This window comes from Magnolia sinica, chromosome 2 (genome assembly GCF_029962835.1).
Source record: "Magnolia sinica isolate HGM2019 chromosome 2, MsV1, whole genome shotgun sequence".
Taxonomy (NCBI): domain Eukaryota; kingdom Viridiplantae; phylum Streptophyta; class Magnoliopsida; order Magnoliales; family Magnoliaceae; genus Magnolia; species Magnolia sinica.
This window is the reverse complement of record NC_080574.1, coordinates 12088037-12105597: the sequence shown is the minus strand read 5'-3', so window position 1 is coordinate 12105597 and position 17561 is coordinate 12088037. Positions and strand designations below refer to the sequence as shown.

At 41.8% G+C, this 17561-nt stretch overlaps 1 protein-coding gene across 10 annotated transcripts in view; it reads right to left on the bottom strand.

Annotated features, from left to right (window-relative positions):
* LOC131235011 (protein CURVATURE THYLAKOID 1D, chloroplastic-like) overlaps window positions 1–17336 on the bottom strand; it is a 32709-nt gene extending 15373 nt beyond the window's left edge. The window contains exons 1-8 of one of the 10 annotated variants that reach the window (XR_009165898.1): window positions 17116–17336; window positions 14969–15240; window positions 5428–5532; window positions 5230–5301; window positions 5068–5148; window positions 2542–2607; window positions 2222–2284; window positions 1702–2004 (exon numbers count right to left, since the gene is read on the bottom strand). Coding sequence is in view for 6 of the 10 variants with exons in the window: in XM_058232102.1 (XP_058088085.1) it covers window positions 5077–5148; window positions 5230–5301; window positions 5428–5532; window positions 14969–15240; window positions 17116–17245 (651 nt within the window). In the remaining 4 variants the exon portion in view is untranslated. Of the gene's footprint in view, window positions 1–1701; window positions 2005–2209; window positions 2608–2636; window positions 2952–4794; window positions 5149–5229; window positions 5302–5427; window positions 5533–14968; window positions 15241–17115 lie in introns of those variants that run through there. The other 9 variants (XR_009165894.1, XR_009165895.1, XR_009165897.1 and 6 more) reach the window with 9 other exon arrangements.
* Between the last annotated feature and the right edge of the window lie 225 nt (window positions 17337–17561).

Genomic DNA, 17561 nt, shown 5'->3' with positions numbered 1-17561 from the left:
GGGTTAGGTTGCAGTCAGGTTGGGCTTGGGCTGAAAATTTGCACCCCGAAGAGTCATGGGAAGTTACAAATATGCAAAAGGCAAGTGTTTTTTTTTTTTTTTTTAAGACTTGGGACAAAAGCCTTAAAACAGAAGGCTGTAAACTAATATTTATATGATTCTCAATGTTTCTAGGCTGCAGTTTATGGAGCCTGGTTTGAAAGTCATTATGCTATGTTTTGTTTGAGTTGAAAACAAGATGCATTTAGTTAGTGTCTTCCGTTTCTAGCAGTGTTCGAGTTGTCAGCACAGCTACAAGTTTTGCTAGCCGGAAATAAAGATATAATATTGTTATCACCGATAACTAAAAATGTGGAGAAAAAGGGAGAAACAAGGAGAAAACGGTGGATTTTTTCAATGAAACTTCAGGGCATGCCTTAATACACATATTTGCATATTCGGAACTTTTTTTTTTTTAAAAAGCATAAAATAGTAAGTTTTTATTTAATTGGGGCTTAAAAGCATATACTACTATAAAAAATCAGTCCAATAGTAAACAAAATGATTTTATATAATACAAATAATAATTTTATATAGTACAAATGCAGGTAACATACAATAATTAGGACATGTAAAAGTAAATCCCATCCATCCCATCCATCCGTACATCACATCCATCCACCCAACCATCCATCCATCCAACAACCCAATCCATCCATCTAACCATCCAATCCATCCCACCCACCCAACTGTCACATCCATCCATCCATGCATACATACATGATAGATGATACATTATTAATTTTTACATCAAATATATTTGTATTTGAAAATTTGAAAATAAAAACAAAAATCAAAAAAAAAAATCATTTAATCCCCCTTTTTTCTCCTTTAAATGGGCCCCAATGGGCTCTAATTAGGTCATCCCATGGCCCCATCCTCATCACTAATTATCATATATTAAAATTGCCTAATGGCCCCATTTAAAGGAAGAAAAAAAAATGGATTAAATATTTTTTCACAATAAACATATTATTATTTTTTATAAAATATTTAAAATTTTCAAAAATTTTAGAAAATTTTAAGCAATGGCTAGATCAGCCCGTTTTCATAATGATATAAAAAATGGGACCTCAATTTGTTAATTTTGGGAAGAAATTGGGAAAAAACAGATTTTTCCCATTTTCCCCAAATCGGATCAAATTGATCCCAAAAACTATGAATTTTACACTTAAAATCCATGTCAATGCATGATTCTCATGCATAAACATGGATTTCAAGTGAAATCCCTGCTTCAATCTAAGAAAAATGAGGGTTTGGGGGGATTTTTTCATATCTTTAAGTTCCGGCCCACGAGAGCTTCAATCTCCAAAATCGCCCCAAATCTTCCACTCGAATACAAATAGCTTCAAGAGGAGATGCCGAAATTGATCATCCAACCAAGATCTGAAGGAATTACAGCAAGTCCTCTCGGTTTTCTATTTTGTAAAAAATAATAATAAATAAATAAATAATCTTCGATTTTCAGCTATTTACACGGGTGCTGCTGTCGGTAGAAATCATTGTTACTGTAGTGATAATATCGTGATATATATATATATATATATATATATATATATATATATATATATATATATATATATATATATATATATATATATATATATATATATATATAGTTGCATCGTAGAAGCTATTACATGGCAACAATGCTCAAAGGTGTTATGTGCGAAAATGTCGCCATTTTCGCCAACAACTCGTCGAAACCAGGGAGGGATACGAATAAAGGGGGAGCCAATGTCAGTAGGCTGCCGAAAAAGATATTATCGCGATACTATCAATAATATTGCCAACAACACGAACACTGGTTTCTAGTAAATGAAGCCTAGATCAGCTGACGTATCTGGAATGGCATTTTAATTGAACATCCACATATTTGACTTGTCCCCTCCTCGAGTGGCTTCGCCCATCTTTTCTGATCAGGTTCTTTTGGTCCTTGCTTGTTATTTTGGGCTATGGGCCTCTCTGTTGTTAATAAAATCCATATTTGCCAATTAAAAAAATAATAATAAATAAATAAATAACATCCAGATATATCAATGCTGACCCCAATTAGTTGGGATAAGGCTTAGATGATGATGATGATAACAAAAAGGGAGGAGGGCATATGCAAAAAACACTATTATTTAAGCATCTATGGGTACACCTATGGCTATGAGAGGGAAAAAAATGAGTTAACTACCTGCACAGCACATATTATCAATCACTTCACTCTTCAACACATTACCCGCTGCTGGATCAATTGCTTCAACAAGGCAATCAAAGAAGAGGATGAAGCATTAGGTTCTCTTTTCTTTTTATTTTTCTTTCTTTTTTTCATGTTAACAGTAGGGATTGAACCCTCGATCACTCACACATACTATGCTGTCTCGATGAGCTCATCTAACGAGCAGGAGATGTGAAGCATTAGGTTGTGTTACGATCTTCTTTCAAATATTCTTTCATTCTACATTATTGCTTCAAGGGGACTCAAAAGCAATAAATGGATCAACCAAGAGATACCTTCAGGATACTTATGGTCTTTGGTGAAACATTTGACATTCTCAATTACTTACTTTTCTGAGAGTCCTGTGTCCAAAGTGAAGAGAATTGTGTCAAAATGACAAATAAAAAAGTATATATATGTCTGGTTCCTGTAGTTTGGGGTTATACATTGTAATTTGTATCTACCTTACAGAATTTCTCATTAATTCAAATAAATATTGCTTTCCATAGTTCTCTGTCATTAACAAATAGAACATGGAAACAGTTTCCATTTTCCTTATTCTTAACCAAGTAAAAAATTTGGCATAAAGCAAAGAGAGTTCAGAAGCATAGTCAAGTGAAAAACCATGTCCCTACAAAGCTCACCAACCACAAAGACAGACACCTGCATGATTTCCTTTCAGGCGCCAGCCCTTCTGGATGATAACCTGTCCATGGAGGATGAGAATTCACAGATGGAACCATGGAAGGGTAACTATCATCTATAGAACAATACAAGCTTGTTCAGAAGCACTGCCACAATTTCTCAATCCATGAAGTCAGATCTCTCACTGATAGAATCCCAGTTCTTAGTCTTAGTCAAATGCCAAGGTTAACTGCCAATGAAGCAAGAAACCTGGATAGGTCCAACGTTTTAAATATCATTATCGCGTAATGTATCGCACCCTTGGGATATGGATACATATCGGTTATCACATGAGATATATCGATTGTATCACATAATGTATCATTGTTGCTGGGAAACCTAGGAACATTGGGAAATTGGTCGAATTTTTCAATGAAACTTCAAGGATTGTTGAAAAAGACATCAATACACACTTAGGAATCAAAACATTACAAATAAAAGGGCACATAATAGGGGTTTCCTTTGTATGGAGTCCTAATATATGCTCTTTTCAACTGAACTGATGTAGGTATATTCAAAGTCTATTTATATAATTTATAAACGTAAGAAGACATTTATGGAAACACAATCAATACATTCAAAAGCAAAAGAAGAATCATAGATCAGATTACATACATGTTTAGTTTTGTGTTTGGATACAAAGATTGCAACTGATTTGTGAGAAATTGAGAAGTTTTGATTTTTCTCAATTTTTCACAACTTTACCCATTAATGCAGGAGCATTTTCACACTGGGCTCGAGTGGGGTTGCTTGTGGGATGCAGGGGCACACTCGGGGTGGGTGTGGTCCACGGAGGAGGCCTCGTGTTCGAGACTCCTTACCGGAGGTGATTAATGCGCATTTCACACCAGGCTCGAGTGGGGTAGCCCGTGGGATGCAGGGACACACTCGGGGTGGGCGGCTCATGTGATTTGGGGCCCACGAAGGGGGTTCGACTGAGGTCCTAAACCCATGAGATGTGGGGCCTGGGCTACGAGATAAATGGATTAATTCGCCATACTCTAATAGTTTGAGCTTTTAGAGCAAGTGGTTAATTGTCCTACATCAAATTGGTATCAGAGCAGGAGGTCTCGTGTTCGAGACTCCTCACTGGGGGTGATTAATATAGAAGAATTTTCACATGGGGCTCAAGTGGGATCGCTTGTGGGATGCAGGGGCACACTCGGGGTGGGTGCGGCCCACGGAGGAGGCCTCATGTTCGAGACTCCTTACCGGAGGTGATTAATGCGCATTTCACAACAGGCTCGAGTGGGGTAGCCCGTGGGATGCGAGGACACACTCGGGGTGGGCAGCTCATGTGATTTGGGGCCCACGAAGGGGGTTCAACTGAGGTCCTAAATCCATGAGATGTGGGGCCTGGGCGATGAGATAAATGGATTAATTTGCCATACTCTAATAGTTCAAGCTTTTAGAGCAAGTGGTTAATTGTCCTGCATCACCCATCTCCCCAAATCTCGAAATCGAAGTTCCAAATCCATGATTTTTCATGAAAAACATGAAGAATCATAGATTTGTACCATTTGACACCGGTTTAACGTGATTTACAACAAAAACATGGATCAAAAATAAAAAATGCTCACTAGATCGAATAGGTGGGATGTATCGGTACCAACCGTGCATTTCATGTCGCACATGTGGGATACAAGATATATCGTGGGATATATCGGCTGATATCGTCGATATTTAAAACACTGGGTCTGCATCTTTACCTTCTATTTTTTTTATTTTAAGATGATCCTTCTAGCAATTAAGAGTTTCAAGTTTCAATAATAGTGAGGGTAGTCACCCTTCAAAAATCTAATAGTAAAGGGTAGTGGAGTACGTGGTATGCATATATTATCTGAAGAAAAGGGGCATTCAAAAAGTTATTAAAAAGTGACTTTGCTTAGTTGTCCAATGGATGTGGAGAGTCATGCAGGCTAGATGGTGATTACAACCTTTTTTTCTTTTTGGAGAGTACTGATTACACATATTCTTGAAAATTAAAGGGGAAAAAACATAATCTGCAGTAACAGTGAGAAAACCACTAAATCCCAATCTAGTGTTTCCATCTCAAGGCAAACTAAGGAAACATGAATAACACCCCACACTTCCATCTAGATGCAGCAAAGACAAACTATGTCAAAAATGGCAGGTACCTTCGTATATCAGTCATCAGTTGACCCAATAATTTGCTGCTTAAACTCTTCAATTTTGGCTGACAACTCATCCCTATCTTTCTGCAAATCAGACAACAAACTTAAGCAAAATCCCATAACCAAGAGAATAGTGTTGGAAGAATAGCATTTCCCCAATGTTACCTTAAAGATTACATAGCGATAGCTAAACCAGATCGTGAAGCCAAGACCAATAATTTCTAACACCTTCGGAAGCTGTTTTACAAAATTAAAGATCATAAACCAACCAAAAAGAATAGCAGGAAACAACTCTGTCAAACTGTTCTTCAAATTTTCGTGAAACTCTGACAATTTTCTGGAGGGAAGTGTTGAAAAGCATACCAAGGGGATGGAGTCAATTGCACCAACAAGGGCTGATGAGATCCACAGAGCCACTGAAGCACCACTTCCATATCCAAGAAGGGTATATGCATCTCCCGAGCTCAGCTACAATAATGAAATTGGTGGTTATTATTTAGGCATGCAACGTAAAAGCATCGAATGATGCTTTCCAAGCCACATAAACATTTGTAGAAATCCTGGTTTACGGGGCCTTAGGAATTATTGCTAATATTGTTTTTTTAAAGGTAACACAGACTCCAACACATGACCTCAATGTTGAAACACACTCTGTGTACCACTAAGCCATGGACTCAAACCCTTACTATTGTTGTTGTTGTTAGTAGGGACAAGAATACCCTGGAGAAATAATTTAAAATTAAAACCCTTCAAAGACTCAATATATCAGCAAAGGCCCCTCTCATAACATCTCTAGTTATTCTATCAGAGAATTCTTAACAATCTTGCCCTTGCTTTGTCCATTTGAGGCAATTTAAGTCATTTAACATATTGGCACCGATACAAGTATTTGACATTGTTGTGTGAGTGCCTTGCATTCTGCAGGGTCAGGGAGGTTCTGTCAGTCGGACCAATTGAGTGTTGGTCCAACCTACAGAATGTATGTTTTCTCGCTCTGGAGTCTAGAGCAGAGCATGTTCAATCAGTTCAGCTGACAGTTGTCGTCGGTCCAACTGACAGACCGACGCAGTTATGCGGTTTTGCGAAAGTCGGGGTATTTAAGGCCTAATACGATTAGGACTTGGTATTACGAGTGTTTTCTCTCATAGGGCAAGGGTTTTGCAAGGTGAGAAGGTTTTCTACACTTGTAAGGGCTTGGGAATGGATTTTCTCAAGGGCTAAGGTTTTTCCTAGGGTGCACACTGCAAGGGGAGATCAGGTTGCTTCTGTAATCGGAGAAGGTGGGTGGTATAACTCTAAGGTTTCGATTATAGTGGAGATCTCTGTCGCTTTGTGTCGTGGTTTCTTCCACAAGGGTTTTCCGCGTAAAAATCATGTTTGTGCTCTGCTTTAATTGGTTGTTTCTATTTGATTGTTCTATCGTCGTTGAACGTGCTTCCGCAAAGTGCAGGATTGTCAATGGTATTAGATATGAATTTCTAATATCTAGGGTTGATACGGATTTGTGTGGGCTCAGAATTACAACAAAGTGGTATCAAAGCATAAGGTTGAGGACGTTCGGGAATTCGGCGAAGATGTCAGGGTCGAAGTTCGATATCCAGAAATTCGACGAGAAGAACAATTTTGGTTCGTGGCAGCGAAAGGTTAAAGATATTCTAGTGTCACAACGGTTGAGCAAGACGTTGTTAGAGACTAAACCGGAGAAGATGTCGGAAGATGACTAGAGCGAACTCAAGGAGAAGGCTATGAGCGCTACCATCTCTATCTGTCGGATGAAATTATGTACAACATTCTGAATAGTGAATTAGCCATGGATATGTGAAGTAAATAAAAAGATCTATACATGGCGAAGTCCCTCATTAACAAGTTGTTTGTGAAGAAACGACTTTACGGGCTACGGATGAAGGAAAGATCCGATCTTCTGGACCACTTGAACTCGTTTACGAAGATATGTAGCAAGTTGTTAAAACTCGGAGAGACGATCAAGGATGAAGACAAAGCGTTATAATGTAGGGGCATTTCACATTGGGCTCGAGTGGGGTAGCCCGTGGGATGCGGGGACACACTCGAGGTGAGCAGCCCATGTGATTTGGGGTCTACAAGCCCATGAGGGGGTTCGGTCGAGGTCCTAACCCTTGAGATGTGGGACCAGGGCTATAAGATAAAGGGATTAATTCGCCATACTCTAACAGTTCGAGCTTTTAGAGCAAGTGGTTAATTGTCCTGCATCAAATTGGTATAAGAGCGGGAGGTCTCGTGTTCGAGACTCCTCACCGGGGGTGATTAATGCAGGGGCATTTTCACACCGGGCTTGAGTGGAGTAGCTCGTGAAATGCGTGGACACACACGAGTGGGGTGACCCATATGATTTGGGGCCCACAAGGAGGGTCTCGTGTTCAAGACTCCTCATCGAGGGTGATTAATGCAAGGGCATTTCACATCGGGCTTGAGTGGGGTAGCCCGTGGGATGTGGGGACACACTCGAGGTGGGCGGCCCATGTTATTAGGGGCCCACGAGCCCACTAGGGGGGTTCGGCCGAGGTCATAACCCACGAGATGTGGGGCTTAGGCTATGAGATAAAGAGATTAATTCGCCATACTCTAACAGTTCAAGCTTTTAGAGAAAGTGGTTAATTGTCCTGCATCACGTTACTACTTCTAGTATCGCTTCACACATTATACGACCATCTCATTACTACACTACTATATGGGAGGAAGAAAAAGTCTAGAACTAAAAACATTAGGCAAGAGTTTTGTAAGTTAATACAGCCAAGTTTGTGCAATCGTTGGATTTTTCTGATTTGGATGCTTTAATAGAAAGAGACAAGTCATTCCTTTCAATGGAAAGGTTTTTCACTAAATTGGAGGGTTGGTGATGATGCGAATATTGTGTTTTTGTTTCTAGAAATTACGATAAAAAGGTTTAGCAATGAGGTTCTCCGCAGCGGAAAAAGGGAAGGCCGTTGTAGCCGATCAAAACCGAGCCTCTGACAGAGAAGACGAAGGGAACTAGGTAACAGTCCAGCAAAGCCGCATAGGAAATATGCAAAGGTCCCTACTCTTCAGGGACGATCCAAATACTCCTCCTACCCCACCCTTTTCGTCAAAGGTTATCCCATTGGGTGGTACCCTCTTAATCTTGAAAAAATATTTGGTAGAGCAGGAGCAGTCATGGAAGTCATCATGCCTAGAAACAAAGAGAGTGGAATTTTTCGTGGTTTCGCTCTTATGCGCATGGGTAGCGAGGCAGAATTGGCTAGAGCAGTTAGCATGATTCATGGTTTGAGCTTTGGAGGAAAGAAGATTTTAGTGCAAAGGGCGCGGTATGGCCCTGAATCGAAAACCGCTAAGCAGGGATCTCTTAAAAAGGTGTCAAATTCAACTACAGTTCCTTCTGCGAAACGTTCGATGGTTTACCGCCCAGTTCCTGGTATTCCTAAGAAGCGAAAACCTCAGTCTTTTAAAGAAGCCCTGCTTCTTGATGCCCCGATTCAACTTCCCAACTCGTCAGATGGGCAACAGGAGGGAACCTACGAACCGACTAATAATCGGCGCCCTTCTTCTCGGGACGATTTCTCTATATCTGATTCTGACTCAGTTATCATCGTTGATCAGCTTATCTTTAATCAAAAGAGGGCTGAACTCGCCAAATCTATTGTTATTATTACTACTGATGAAGCTACCATTGTGTCGGTTAGGGAATGGATCTTCCTTTCGACCGGGATTAAGATAGGCCTGTCCGACATCAAACCATTGGGATATAACTCCCTCTGGATCAGGGCGGGAGGATCTCTGTTCCAAGATCTGTTGAAGCTTCCTCTGCCTATCTCTAGTCCGGTGATCAAAGTTCTATCATGGGAAGAATTCTCCATTTTCGGCAAAGAAAATATATGGGTTCTCATTTGGGATATTCCGATGGAATGTTGGTATGATGAATTTCTAATAACGGTCGCCTCTTCCCTGGGTTTCATTTTGGAAATGGACTCAAAGACAAAATCGGGCATAGAAGTTGGGGTTATCAGAGCTAGGATTAGGAGAAACAAAGGATCTCCTCTGCCGGAAACCATAAAGGTAAAGGTCAACAACCGTACTCTGTTCCTTCCTGTCCAACAGGAAATTGTCGGGTCCTCCCATCTCCGTTGGGGCGAAGTATGGAGTAAGAGAGATCCAGAGCACTCGCCCCCGATGCAAGACACAAACGAAGATGAAAGAACACGACTCTCGCACTCCCGTGGACTATTGGAAATTCGTCAGGCGGGAAAAGCTGATGCAAGCCACCAACGTCTCTTCCCTTGCAGTCTGAAGGACACACGTGCCTCCCTCCTAGCAGCTCCAGCCCTCGATCCGTCAAAAGAGATATCTTGCTTCGCCGCCACGGGATCGTCACCCAACGAGCGCGTTCCACGTGTCATCCCCTCTGCCTCCAACGCTCAGAAAGTCATCACTCCTCAGCTGACGAAGACCCAGGAGAGAACACGTGTTCGGCGCCAGCCCCATCACATTTATGAAGGAGATATGTTGGCCGCCCCTATCCAGGTGCCTTCTGACAACGCTCCTGATAAGATCTTAGCCATCCACGTGTCAGTTCACTCCACTCAATCAGGCCCAGCGTGCCTGTTCAATTCCGGGTCTTTGGAATCGGGTCTAGGTTCTGCCCGACTCAGTTTTTCGACAACTATCTGTGGCCCGATTAATATATCTGAATCTGTGCCGATTAACCCCTCTCCTTGTAAAGCTCCCTTTCCCGCCCTCCCTTCTCACCACTCTCATTCCAGAGGGTTTATCCCTTCGGAGAATTGGGGTGACGCCTCATCTGAGGGGGCCTATTCCGAAAGTTTGTTGTCAGATTCTCAGCCCTCCACTCCTGCATCCCTCTCTCAATCCCCTGCTCCCTCTCTCAATCCCCTGCTCGGACCTTCAACTGGGCTGAGATGGGTCCCCTTACGTTGTTTCAGGAGAATTTACCCTCTGAAGTTTTAAAAGTTGAAACTCTTCAAGTGTATTCCAATTGCCACCCTCCTCAACAACCCTCCAGCAACTCTTCATCAGGTCTTCGGCATAATTTTACATCGGCAAACAGTTTACCAGGGAAAAGTAGAGAGGATATTTTCGACGAAATTCAAAATAAGAAATGGATCAGAGATGCGATCGGACATGTTGGGAGATCCGTCGGTCTATCCTTTGGGAACAGACCCGAGGATTACACCAGTTTATTCCAGTTCATCGAAAATTGAGGCAGACCCCTTCCTCCCTCCAGAACTCCCTCCAAATCAGCACAGCGGCAGTCCAACAGAGAACTGATTTGCCTCCAACCAATTCCACATTTAGCGTCTTCGATGGGGGGTCGACGTGGACGCAAGGGCACTGGGGGTAGTATCGTTCCTCAATGAATATTATATCTTGGAATGTTAGGGGGCTGGGCTCTAAGCAAAAGAGGGGTCTGATCAAGGATTCGATAAGCAGGAAGAATCCGGACATCGTTTGTCTTCAGGAGATGAAAGTTCCTTCTTTCTCAGATAGATTGATGTCATCTATCTGGAGAGCCAGTCACATCAACCGCGTTACTTTGGATGCAGCCAGCTCATCGGGCGGTATTTTGGTTGCCCGGAAATCGTCCGAATGGGATATGCAATCTTCTTTTATCGGCAATTTCTCCGTTTCCATCATTCTGCAAGCTAAGTCTTCTAATTTCTGTTGTAACATAATTTCTGTTTACGGTCCTACAAATGACTCTCTCAGACCCTCATTTTGGACCAAACTGTCTTCGTCAAGACAGGTTTTCCCAGGTCCGTCCTGTTATGTCGGCGACTTCAATGTTACTCGTTTCTCAGAAGAACATTCCCGTCTTAGGAGAACTTCTTCGGCTATGCTACAATTCTCTGATTGGATTCAAGCGCGAGAACTAATCGATCTTCCTTTGTCGGGGGCTTCATTTACTTGGTCCAACTATCGTAGATCCCCTATTCAATCGAGATTGGATAGGTTTCTTCTTTCTGCAGATTGGTTGGAGGCTTTCCCATCAGTTTATCAGGCCGCCTTGCCCAGGACAACTTCAGATCACTGCCCAATCTTGCTCACAATGAAGGAACTTAATTGGGGTCCCAAGCCTTTCAAATTTAATCCAGCTTGGCTCAAAGTCGAAGGTTTTCAGGACAAAGTGAAGGAATGGTGGAATTCTATCCAAGTTGAAGGTTTTGTGGACCATAGGCTGCCGTGTAAACTTAGACTCCTCGAAGATTAAATCAAGGACTAGAGGGTCAAAGAACTTAACAAAAGAAAGTGGGAGACGGAATCTCTTTTAGATGAACTTCAGCAAATTGACGTGTCTAACGATGGGGAGGAAATTCCGAAAGAGACCTTAGCTAGAAGGATTCAGATCATTCAGGCCTTATCTGCCCGAGCCTTGGAAGATGAAGTTAATTGGAAGGTTAAATCTCGAGTGAAGTGGCTTCAAGAAGGTGACAGAAATACTAGATACTTCCACAATATCGCTAATCTGAAAGCTCGCGGTAAAGCCATTCGCTGCATCTCCGTGGAAGGCAGACAGATTGAAGATAAGGATGAGATTGCGGCTAGCGCAATCAACCATTTTCATTCTATCCTTTCTTCCGAAGGTTGGTCCAGACCTCGGCTTGATGGCATTGCTTTCTAGGCCATCCAGACTTCGGAATCTGCTTTGCTGGAGGCCCCTTTCACTGCAGAGGAAGCGAAACAAGCTGTTTTTGCTCTGTCAGGAGATAAATCACCTGGGCCAGATGGTTTCACCATGGTTTTCTTTCAGGTGTTCTGGGATACGGTTCAAGCTGATATAATGGATTTTCTCCGAGAGTTCCATGTCAGGGGGAAGCTTTCTAAAGGTTTAGGTGCCTCCTTTATCTCTATAATCCTCAAAGTCCCTGGAGCTTCAGCCCTTTCAGATTTCAGACCCATTAGTCTTATCGGTGGCCCTTACAAAATTCTCGCTAGAATCCTATCATCTCGCCTTGCTGCCGTTATGGGGACCCTTATTTCAAAATACCAAAATGCATTTATAAAAGGGAGACAGATCACCGATGGTGCGCTGATTGCCAACGAATGCTTGCATTCCGTTCATATGTCTGGAAGAAAATCAATTTTCTACAAGCTGGATATCGAAAAGGCGTATGACCATACAGACTGGGACTTTCTGCAATATATGATGCTGCGTATGGGCTTTGGCGAAAAATGGCGGGGTTGGATCAGATCATGTGTGTCTTCTGCGCATTTCTCAATCCTCCTAAATGGTACTCCCAAAGGATTCTTCTCTGCTTCCAGAGGATTACGTCAAAGTGACCCTCTTTCCCCTCTTCTGTTTCTTTTGATTGGTGAGGCATTGTCTCAAATGATTCTAAGTGGGCAGTATGCTGGGCTATTTAAAGGCATGTTTGTCGCTCCTTCTATTATTCCTATCACTCACATTCAATTTGCAGATGATACCTTGATCATGATCAAGGCCGATAAAACCTCAGTTAAAAATCTTCAAACTGCCCTAAGATGCTTTAAGGCTGTCTCGAGTCTGAAAATTAATATGGGCAAATCTAATCTCTACAGGGTGAATGTTTCAAATCAAGATCTCTCTGATTACACTCATATCCTGGGCTGCTCCTCGGCTTCCTTCCCCATAACTTTCGTTGGCCTCCCGCTAACAATTAGTTCCCCCCCCCCCCCCCGATGATGATGTGGGATAAAATTATTGTTAAAGCTCAAAAAAAGCTCGCTATGTGGCAATGTCGATATCTGTCGATTGGTGGTAGAATTACTCTTATCAAAGCAGCACTGTCCAACCTTCCTCAGTACTACATGTCTCTTTTCAGATGTCCAACCCCTGTTCTCAATCGTATTGACGTTCTTAGAAGAAACTTTCTTTGGTGCGGCAAGAATAACCAAAAGAAATTCCATTTAATGGACTAGCAGGAAGTCTATACTCACTATAGGAATGGGGGAGCTAACATTAAAAATCTCAAGATAATGAATTCAGCTCTCATGGGTAAGTGGCTCTGGCGCCTAGGTAACGAACCTGAGGCTCTATGGAACATCATAGTTAAAGGCAAATATGGCTTCTCTCCTGGAGGTTGGTGGACTATTAACACTTCTACATACAGAGCCTCTTTCCTTTGGAAAGGCATCCTTCATCATAAATTTGCAGTGCTTGCAAATATAGGATTCCTTCCGGCCAATGGGACGAGAATCATATTCTGGGAAGATTAGTGGATAGGCGATAACACCCTGAGTAGTAGATTTCCAGGTATCTTCAAAATAGCTGCTAATAAAAACAGTATGATAGCCAACAACTTCTCCTACTCGGGAAACAGCGGGGTCTGGGAAATCAACTGTATCAGAAACTTGAGGGATTGGGAGGTGACCGAATATATTGAGTTGCTTCAATGTCTATCTAATGTTTCTTTGGATGAGTCCGCCCACGACAAGCTTATTTGGAATCACCACAGGTCTGGCATGTTTTCGGTCTGATCGTTATACGCGCTTATGGCCTTCAATTCTTCCTCCTCGTCGCAGATAACTCCGTTCAGTTGGAAAAATGTTGCTCCTCCCAAGTTCATTTCCTTTGCCTAGCTTGCAGTGAGGAATCAGATCCTTACCATTGATAATCTCAGGAAGCGTGGGATGTAACTCGTTAATATTTGTCGCTGCTGCATGCATGCCGAAGAGACAGTAGATCATCTTTGGGTCCACTGCCCTTTTATCTCTCAAATCTGGTGGGACTTCTGGCCTTCTTTCAATTTTGTTGGTTGTATCCCTTCCTCGGCCGCATCCTTGCTGGCAGTTTGGCACAGCCACAAGCTTGATAGAGTGAAAACCAGAATTTGGAGAATGGCCCTTATTGTAATTTGGTGGGTTGTTTGGATGGAAAGGAATGAGAAAGTGTTTAACGACTCTCAGACTACGGTCAAATCAGTGGGGTCCTTCGCCAAAAGGTTGATTTTCGAATGGGTGACGAATGTAATGGGTTTAAAAGCCTATAATCTTGTTTTTTTAGGTTTTTAGTTTCTTTTCATTCTGCTATCTCAGCAGTCCTCTTTGTTCTCTGCTTTTTTTAATAAATCCTCTCAGTTACTTTCAAAAAAAAAAAAGTTTGTGCAATCGCCAATAAGGCAGGAATCAACATATACTATCAATCAAGTAAATAGCACAACCTTTTAACCGTCTAGGGTTGAATTTGCACCTTATACTATCAATTAAAAGCAGCCATGCCATACTGAAAGCATTTGAAGCTTCCCTGGCCTTGGCATGCGATGCTCATTGGATCTGCTCAGAATTGTGATTGTCTGATTTGGTAGCCAAAGGTAATAGAAAGTCAATCTAGCCCCAAACAACCAGGTCTTTGTGAGCAACATTTCTCGTGGACTACATAGGTTAGGATAGAGTTGTACGGTGTGTTCTATAGGTGCGGGAGAGATACAAGCATCATGGCAATATTTCTACTTTTTTGTTGGTTGTCAAGATCACTGTTCAATATCACCATTATCAACATCTAAGCCTTATCCCAACTAATTGGAGTAGGCTACACGATTCCTTTTCTGCCATTCCACTATATCAAGGGCCTAAACCTCAGAACGCCCTAGAATGAGTGTGGAATGTCATATTGTTCGGATTCATGTTGGAAGTTTTGGCATAAATTTGACGCCGGCTGCCAACTTGAAGCAACCCTCCTCCTTTATCTGGGCTAGGACCAGCAATGAGAGCATAAAACTCCCACAGGCACAATGTAATAGACTATTATATAGGTTGATTACAATCATGCACGATCTAATAGCCTATTACATAGGTTGATTACAATTATGTACTATCTAATAGACTATTACATACGTTGATTGCAATCAACGAGTTATCATTGTTCAATACGGAAGTAAAAATTATTTGGCAATACCTTCATATTGAGCTGATTCAAAAATTCAATGACCTGTATCTGTACATCCATTGGAGTTACCTTTGTATTGAGCTGATTCAAAAATTCAATGACCTGTGTCCGTACATCCATAGGAGTTTCTTCAGTAGTTTTCGATGCATCTGCTGCTTCAAACTGCACTTCTTGGGCAGTTGTTGCTTCATCAGGTACTTGCTCAAACTGCTTCGACGTACTTGTAGATGTCTCATCAGACGTTGTAGCTCTTGGCATGGAGGCAGCTATGTATATCAATCCTGAAAGGAACAAGGAAAGGTTCACATAAAGGAACATGGAAGATTGTTGAACCTGTGTTTCGATAGAGAAGCGAACTGCATTATGAACCATTCAGTTTAATCAAAGAAGAAATATCGAATATTAATTATGCTTCCCACTATTCAGAATGAGGAAACAGTCGTCAAAATGGAGTTATGCCTCTTTCAAGTCATGCAGGAAAATAATGTAACTACAATTCAAAGCACATATCCTGAATGTAAGTATTAAGAACACTTGAAGAGCTTTTCATATTAATACAGAATATTTCATGCAAAACCAACCATAAAGTATAACAAAGTTAAAATCATAAAATGACAAAAATCCGAGTGATAAGGAGGCCCCAAATGATACAAAATTAGAAGATGCTTCACAGGAAATATATAAGCTACCCAAATCATGAAATAGTATGGGAGATACCACAAGGAATTTTACCCAAAAAAGAATTTTACTAAAAAACGATTATCATGAATAAACATGTCAAAAGAAGAGGCTGATCAAACATATTTTGCATCTGGCATTACAATATTTATTGTGGGCATCAAGGACATGATAAATGTGCCAATGGTACCATGGTCCACACTCCACACCATTGATTTGATGTGATCCAATGTGGACGGGCAATGCCTCAAAACCTCTTTAGATTGGAAAACCTACCGCCAACGTTAAGCCTTTATTTAGAGGCACATGGATTTTTTGTTGCATTTCTCTTCTCCATCATCTATTTGGAGGCCATGAATTGAAAGGTTAGCATTGTCAAATCAAGGAACTCTCTGTGGCATGAGCCATCAACAGCAGGCCTAAAAGATCAATGGTCTTGACCACTAAACCATGGATCCCATGTGCAACTGAAAACCCAAGCGTACGGTGCATACACTAGGACAAGGATAGTAAAATATATCCAAAGAGAGTCTACACATGGATGGCACTTGCAGGGAAATCAAAGATATTCGTCCAAATCAAGGACCCTAAAGTGGATGCGATGTGCATAAATTCAAAGGGGAAAAATCTTAATGATCGGATGATCCTGGCCATTTAGTGAAAAGCTGAAATTAAATAAAATTAAAAAAAATTTAAAAAAAAAGGTCCATGGCCCAGATTCAACAGGGAAAAATCAAATTTTGGGATCATTAATCAATGTGATTCCTGGCCATGACTTGTCCAAAATGGAACCAATGATTTGGACAGTATGGATTTGAGGTGGATACATACCAGTAGAGGATGGATGGGTCAATTACAATCTCCTAAGGCAATTCACGAGGGGCGAGCTTGAAGAGGGGGAGTCATGGCACACATTTCAACGTGGCACGTGTGCGGAATCTGGACTGTTCATCAGGTGTAACCCACTGTGAACACTCCCCTCCACAAAAACAGGCGATCCATTCATCTGGGAGGCCACGTGCCTATGAGAAGAAATGAAGAGTTAGATTCTAGATGGCCGACCGTCTATATATTCAACGCACATAAGCAGTATGCTGCCCAGCGGACTGGATTAATTTTGGGGCCAGGGTATGTTGACTGTGGGACCATCTAATGAGTGTCCGTGATCTCGCATACGTGCGCAGCGGTTGGGACGCGAGACGCAAAACACAGATTCAAGCTCTCTTCAAGCGAATCGCCTTGGAATTTTACGAATCTAACGTGTAATTTCAAGCATCCAAATTTCTAGGGTTTGTGATCATATTAGGAAGCAGATGCGAGACAGAACACGAGCGGGCGAATAAGGAAAGGCATTGAAGAAAGAAGAAAAACAAGAGAGAGGGATGATCTGCTCTTTAAATAAGAATTTTAGGATTTTGATTTTTGATAGGAAATGTGGAGGAGAGAGAGAGAAGAAGAAGAAGAAGAAGAAGAAATACCTGATTTTGAGAGTGAGATTGGGATTCTCTTTGGAGTTAGAGATGGTCGTGAGTGTAGAGATGGAGGGCTCGGATTGAAGGATCCATTGTGGGGCAGATTGGAGAGGAAGCGAGGGGCACAGAGCTCCATTTCGAGAAGTTGCCGCTGCCGCCGAAAATGGAGGTTTGCTTACACTCTTCTTAAGAGCGTCACCTTCTTGGGACCATAGGAGCCCGCAGACGGGAATCGAATTAACCTACAGCATGTGCTACGGGGAGCCCGTGGATCAAAAGGATCTGTGGAGGCCACAGAGATGTGTGTGTAAAATCCACTCCGTCCATCATTTGTTCCAGCTTATATTAGGAAACAAGCCCAAAACTCAGGCTGATCTAACACTAAAGTGCGCCATACCACAGAGAACAGAGATAATGCGGATGCCCACCATTGAAACACTCCTAGGTCTAGC